The 7,500-nt window shown below is 35.9% G+C and overlaps 1 protein-coding gene across 1 annotated transcript in view; it reads left to right on the forward strand.

The window, feature by feature from the left end:
- Positions 1-7,131, forward strand: part of crabp1a (cellular retinoic acid binding protein 1a) — a 12,562-nt gene extending 5,431 nt beyond the window's left edge. The window contains exons 3-4 of the mRNA XM_081355684.1: positions 4,306-4,419; positions 6,843-7,131. Of these exons, the coding sequence (XP_081211810.1) occupies positions 4,306-4,419; positions 6,843-6,893 (165 nt within the window). The 3' untranslated portion in view covers positions 6,894-7,131. The remainder of the gene's footprint in view (positions 1-4,305; positions 4,420-6,842) is intronic.
- Positions 7,132-7,500: the final 369 nt, after the last annotated feature.

A 7,500-nucleotide genomic window follows, 5' to 3' on the forward strand; every position in this document is an offset into this window, starting at 1 on the left:
CTTCTGTGGCATTGCTGCGAAAACACCCTTTTTCGAACCTTTATTTTTTTTCGTCTTCAAACCAAACTTCAGTCGACAAAGTTTGAATCCCGTCTGGCGAGCGCGCTTCCCATAATGCAGTAGACGGAGAGTAGGTGGTCTTTTGTGGCTGTTCGAACGCATTCGACCACATGAGCGTTTACACTATGAAAGCAATCCGGTCGAATGCATTTTCGACTACATCTGAAAGTGGACAAGCTCAAAAATGTTTTATACCCCATTTACACCTGTATTTAGTCGTCCTCTAGTGATCCGGTCGACCAAAACGCATCTAAATACCAAGTGTAAACAGGGCCACAATTATGACTTTTAAAGTCTTAAATTTGACTTTTCATCTTATAACAACAAACAAGCCTTTTGATTGAATTATATACTATATTAAAACCTTAAGTTACAATAGTTGGAACAGTGGTGCAACCTCGGAAATCAGGTGCATTCACTATAAAATGTGCAGATATTTAAATTCAATAAGCTCAAAATTTAAAATTTAGGTAACACTTTGATCATTTTAAGGTGATGCACTTACATGTTACTACATGTAGTTACTATTGTAACTGTAAATTGTGAATAATTACAAGTAACTAACCCTAAACCAAACCCTAACTGTAACTATACATTTATTAATATCTTATTTGAGTAAGTACAATGCAACTATGTCACCTTAAAATAAGTGTAACCTTATAAGTGTAACCTGTAAATTAAGAACCAAATAAAACCACACATATGCAAAACTGCATGCATTTAGTTATTTGTATCTACTTAAAATTAAACAAAACGAAAAATGTTGCCTTAGCTAAAATAAGTTTTATATATTTTATTTTACTTCAGTTAATGTTTGTTTTGTTTCAAGTAATTACCAGTGGTTTAAAAAAAAACTTCTCATGCGATATCAAACAGTTTGCATTGTTTTAGCTGGTTTTGAAAATGGCGCCATATTAAATGGAACCTTATTCACAGCATCGCCATTTTTTTACGGAATGAAAGCGAGGTTGAGGGATATAGCCTACCTATGTGCTACGTCTCCTCAGTTGGTTCAGAGTTGGTTGTACTTTTATTTAATGTGTTTTTAGGATTTTTTCTGCTGACGAAACGGCAAAAATCTTTCCAAGAAATTTCATTAGACAAAAAGCTTCTGACAATATGAGCTGTGGAAAATTATTAGTGATCTAGGAGCTTTATACAGCGGATATAAATGAAAACACGGTAATTGTATCCCTCACAGCCTCGCTTTCATAACTGTCATGGCGCTGCTCTGAATATGATATATTTTGCTACTAAATCACGCGCGAGAGCACAAACGGTTGTAGGGAACGAGGGTAAGTAACGTTAACGTTACAAGTCTGTTGTAAAACTGGCGGGAATTTTGTGCGAGAACTTTTTCTGCCCACATAAATACGCACATTATGCAAAAAGTGGCCAATAATCGTTTATTGTCATAATAATTTAGAATTATTGAACTCTGGAGAATAGAATTATTGAACTCCATTTTATAAAATATGGTATTTAGGCTAAGCATTACCTCAGTAGTCTTGTTGTCGTTGAGGGCGTAGTAACCCAGCCGTTCTTCAGGCCGGTTGCTATAGCGACAGACCGCTCACCTGCCACAGGGCAGAAGCTGAGAGACGGAGAAGACATGGGTGGCCAAGCTAATCGTCTGGAGCTTTTGGTTTTTGGGTGGAGAGACTGTTCTGCTGTTATTTTCCTTAATTATAACTTACATATTTTCTTTATTTTTACTTTGCTACTTTATTAAATAGATCCTATTTAACATGCACGTGCTTTGGCTATAGCCTACAACTGCAGTTATTTGTCATGCCAATAAAGCACATTAAATTGAGAGAGAGACAGAGAGAAAGAGAGAGGGATGGTGGGATATTTAATTTAGTTTGTGTTGTGCTTGATTGTGCTCTGATTTCAGTGGAGGGATTTTATGATTTAGTTGCCTAGATTAACATTTACACATTTGGCAGATGCTTATCCAAAGCCACATGCAGTGCATTCAAAGGCTACATTTGATCAGCATGTGCATTGCCATGGAATTATACCCATGATTTTGGTGTTGCAAGTGGAAGCTTGTTTTTGCCACTGAATTAAAAAAAAAGAAGGTAATTGCGACTTTTTATCTCACAATTCGGAAAAAATGTCAAAATTGTGAGATATAAATGTGCAATTGTGAAAAAAAGTCTGAATTGTGATATAAACTCGAAATTGCAAGAAAAAAAGTCAAATTGATATAAATTCACAATTGTGAAAAAGTCAGAATTGCAATAAAACTTGCAATTACGAGAAAAAAGTCAGTATTGCGATATAAACTCGCAATTGAGAAAAAGTCAGAATTGTGAGATAAAAACTCGCAATTGCGAGAAAACATTCCGAATTGCGATATAAACGCACAATTGCGAGTAAAAAGTCAGAATTGTGATATAAACTCGAAATTGCAAGAAAAAAAGTCAAATTGATATAAATTCGCAATTGTGAAAAAGTCAGAATTGCAATAAAAACTCGCAATTACGAGAAAAAAGTCAGTATTGCGATATAAACTCGCAACTGAGAAAAAGTCAGAATTGTGAGATAAAAAATTGCAATTGCGAGAAAACATTCAGAATTGCAATATAAACTCACAATTGCGAGTTAAAAGTCAGAATTGTGATATAAACTCGAAATTGCAAGAAAAAAAGTCAAATTGATATAAATTCGCAATTGTGAAAAAGTCAGAATTGCAATAAAAACTCGCAATTACGAGAAAAAAGTCAGTATTGCGATATAAACTCGCAACTGAGAAAAAGTCAGAATTGTGAGATAAAAACTTGCAATTGCGAGAAAACATTCAGAATTGCGATATAAACTCATAATTGCGAGTAAAAAGTCAGAATTGTGATATAAACTCGAAACTGCAAGAAAAAAAGTCAAATTGATTTAAATTCGCAATTGAGAAAAAGTCAGAATTGTGAGATAAAAACTCGCAATTGCGAGAAAACATTCAGAATTGCGATATAAACTCAGAATTGCGAGTAAAAAGTCAGAATTGTAAGATATAAAATCATAATTCGGAGAAAAAAAGTTTACATCTCGCAACTTTATAACACGCAATTGCGACTTTATATCAAACAATTATGAGAAAAGAAGTCAGAATTGCAAGATTTAAACTCGCAATTGCAAGAAAAAGTCAGAATTGTGAGATAAAAAGTCACAATTATCTTTTAAATTGTTTTATTCCGTGGCGGAAAAACAAGCTATTTGTATTCAGCTCAAAGTTGAATACAAATAAAATTGCAAGAGGGTGGAAAAACGTCTCTTTTTCCACACTGAAATTTCCTCCTCACCACAGCCAACATATAGACGATGATAACGTCATATATACTGCCCCAAACATGCAGATTAATGTCAATCACTATGGGGTTTTCAGTGCCACATTATTAAAGTTTTACTTCGGTTAAACATTCATTAAACAGCAGTGGATTTCTTACTTGTGCTTTACTCTACATCCTTTAAGACATATAGGGGTCTTTGGTATTATAGATTGTAACCGAATATGTGTGTGTGTGTGTGTGTGTGTGTGTGTGTGTGTGTGTGTGAAGACATATAAAGTCTTTGGTATTATTGATTGTAACCGAAGATGTGTGTGTGTGTGTGTGTGTGTGTGTGTGTGTGAAGACATATAAAGTCTTTGGTATTATAGATTGTAACCGAAGATGTGTGTGTGTGTGTGTTTGTGTGTCTGCTGTCAGAGTTTTTGTTAGTCTCGGACAGATGAATGAGTGTGTCAGGACGCTGTACACTGTCTCATTTTAAAGGGATTTTAGATAAAGCTGCATAAATTAGTTTAAAGACAGTGCCTGAGGCACTGAGAGAGAGAGAGATAGAGAGAGAGAGAGAGAGAGAGAGAGAGAGAGAGAGAGAGAGAGAGAGAGAGAGAGAGAGAGAGAGAGGCACAGATGCGGTTTTGCTGCAGTTCTCGGACACTTTTCATTTATCTGTGGCCCTCCATACACACCCAAATCTCAATGACAAAAATGTGAATTTCAAAACACCCAAATCTCAATTTAAAAAAAAAAGTGAATTCACAAATCATTCTTTTGAGTCAAATCAATGAATCGGTTGATCTGATTCTCAAAGTCAGTGTGAATGATTCCTTCAGGAATCAATCTGTTTTCAAACTCATTGACTTAAGGATTTGATTGCAGCGGTTAGCAGATCACTGGATGGATTATAAGTTAATAATAGTAACAGATTTACAGATAATAACAGTTTAATTTCGGTCTGCAGAGTGTGGCCTCATGGGAGACGGAGAATAAAATGTACTGCAAACAGACGCTGGTGGATCGAGACGGACCCGTGACGTTCTGGAGTAGAGAGCTGCGCGGAGACGAACTGATCCTGGTGAGACACACACACACACACACACCATATCATCCCTGAACATTGTGTTGCTCTTCAGCTTCATTACAGAGAAAAGGGACTAAAATTTCTCACAGCTTTGTCTACTGTAAAGGAAGAGATTGTTTCTGGTGTTCACTTCTCCAGACAGAAGGGGCTGGGTAATGTTATGTTAATATAGTTGAACAGTGTTCTTATGAGAGCTCACTGGCTGAGATCATATTTTATGACTTCAGACAGGAAACAGACTATGGATTTATTTTCAATATAGCTTAACATTAAGAGAGAGAGAAAGAGAGAGAGCGAGGGAGAGCGAGGGAGACGGTGGGTGTGAGATGTTTAATGGAGCGAATCGATCATGCTGCTTTTCTCACTTCTGTCTCATGTGACGCACACTCTGAGTGTCCTTTACAGAAAGTTTTTGCCAACAAAGGGTTCAAACTAGGGACTAAAACAAATTATATTTTTCAAAGAATGGTCAGAAAAAGGTGCTTCAGAAAATGGGGATTTTTTTTATCTTCAGGGGTAAAACTAAATTTTACACGAGCGGTTTTATTTTCCATTCATTTCCTATGGACTTTTTTTATCCTGTTACCAAAAATTGGTACAAATTATTTTATTTTCTAGCAAAAAAAAAAAAAAAAAAAAAAAAAAAAAAAAATATATATATATATATATATATAGGGTGAATACTGGTAAAGTGGGACACTTTCTGATAATTTACCTTCTGCATAATGTTTTATTATGATCCAAATGTCCTAGCCCCTCATATGATACTATTCTAAATAGCTTAAGTGCTCTACTCTACTATACAGAATAAAAAAGAAAGAAACATTAAAAACAGGATGGATGACGCTTCCTCAAACACACATGGACCCCAAACCACATTTTATATATATATATATATTAAATAGACAAAATGTATAAAACAAAACATGACTGGAATAAACTTTTTTTTTTAAATATAATATAAAAATTCTATATAAAAAAAAAATTCTTACAATAACTTTGGTAGCAGATGGTTACGTTCGACAAATGCATTCAAAATACAATGTGTAAAAAAAAGAAGAAGATAAAAGTATTTTATTGTTTTACACTTGTCCCAGACTTTTAATCTCAAATGAAAAATAAATTCTAAAAGTATTTAATTATAAAAAAATATTATACATACATAATATTAATTAATATAAACTGCTGTTCAAAGGTTTGGTGTCCGTAATTTTTTTTTTATTAAAAAAAATAACATTATTCAGCATGGATACATTAAATTGATCAAAAGTGACAGTAAAGATATATTTATAATGTTACAAAAATATATGAAAAATAATTTTATCATGGTTTCCACAAAAATATGAAGCAGCACAACTGTTTTCAACATTGTTTTCAACAAATCAGCATCTGAGAATAATTTCTGAAGGATCATGTGACACTGGAGGAATGATGCTGAAAATTCAGCTTTGAATCACAGGAATAAATTACACTTTAAAAGATATTCCAATAGAAAACAGTTATTTTACTCAGAAACAGTTTCAATGTATTTTTGATCAAATAAATGCAGCCTTGGTGAACATAAGAGACGTCTTTCAAAATATCTCACTGACCTGAAACTTTTAAATGGTAGTGTTTAAAACTACGACCAATGTCAAAGTGATTTATTTAGCTCACAAAATGCTTGCTATAAAATAAGCCATTGCAAGACAAAAGGGCCTTGGCCGTTTGATTCCAAAAATGCTTAAAATGTCATTTCCACCACATAATGCTTTCAAACGTGAAAATATTCATGACATTCAGAAAAGCCAGGCTGCGTCTCTCCTGTGATGCACGTCCACTCTTGGACATTACTGGAAGACAAGTTCAATAAACTTGCGAGAGTGTGAAGAAAGTCTATTTTCTAGAAGTCCGCAGGGCCGAAAGTGCTGACAGTTGAAGAAACACCCGTACGTGGGCCTTGATCCAAATTCAACAATAAAACAAGCGCGTCCTGAATGGGTTCCAGGACAGGCGCTCCTGACGGCGGGCTGACCCCTGAGAGCGAGTGTCAGACGCTTATTCAAGCTGAACGCAGGAATGTGAAGGACCGTCCAAAACAAATGCAGGTCTGACCCAAATCAGAACCGCTCGTTTTAAATCTGACAGTCAGGCCGCTTGACGTTTCTCACGCCTTGGTAAGTGAATTCAGAGCTCCAAGTCTGCAGAACAACAATCCCAGAATGCAACACTCATTGTCTTTGGCATTTCGCTGCGAATCTAGGACACATTTCCATAAGATAAACATGCGTCGTTTAGGCTCAGTCCAGAATAAAGCACAAAGGGGATTATGGACGGCTCCGATTGTCTTTATTTCATAAACACAACATAATGGAGGACGCTCCACAAGAGCTTCAGATTAACAAGCGAATTTCTTTCTTCTTGTCTTCTATTCTCAGATCTTTGGGGCCGATGACGTGGTTTGCACGCGGATTTACGTACGAGAATGAGGTGGAGACAGCGACCGTGACAAATGAAACCAAGCAGCTCTGCATCCCAAGAAACCTTCTGTCTCTAGAAAACCACAACCTTACATCGCATGTCAGGCAGTGAACATGTATCTGTGCAGTGCATTGTGGGATTTCATTTCTCAATCCATTACTTTAGTCGTCATTCTGTTTGTTACGCTCTCTTTGTCCATTTCTCGCACAGATGTGTGTATTGCAAACAAAAACAGTAATAAAAATGGAACCAAACTCTTTCTGTCATATTTTTTGAGATCTGTCATCATTATTATTATTATTAAACCATGTACTGGTGCTTTAAAGTAGCTAGAAACCAAAACACTGATTTGAAGAACCTATCAAGATCTCCTTAAGATCAACTCAAGAGCCCTATATAGTGAAAACAGTCTTAATGAAAAGAGAACTCTTTGCTGAAGCATTAATTTGACGAGTCTTCCGCAGAGAGACGGTTGTTTAGCTCATTAGACACAGATTGTGTCCCGCGGTCAGACTCCGGCGGGTGGCAGACGCAGATAAACAGCAGACGGTTCCACTCTTTAAGGGACGTGACGCTGAACTGCGTGATCAGATTTAGCGGGTGTCATGCTCAGGG

The sequence above is a fragment of the Scardinius erythrophthalmus genome (assembly GCF_964197995.2).
Source record: "Scardinius erythrophthalmus genome assembly, chromosome: 24".
In the NCBI taxonomy this organism is placed as follows: Eukaryota; Metazoa; Chordata; class Actinopteri; order Cypriniformes; family Leuciscidae; genus Scardinius; species Scardinius erythrophthalmus.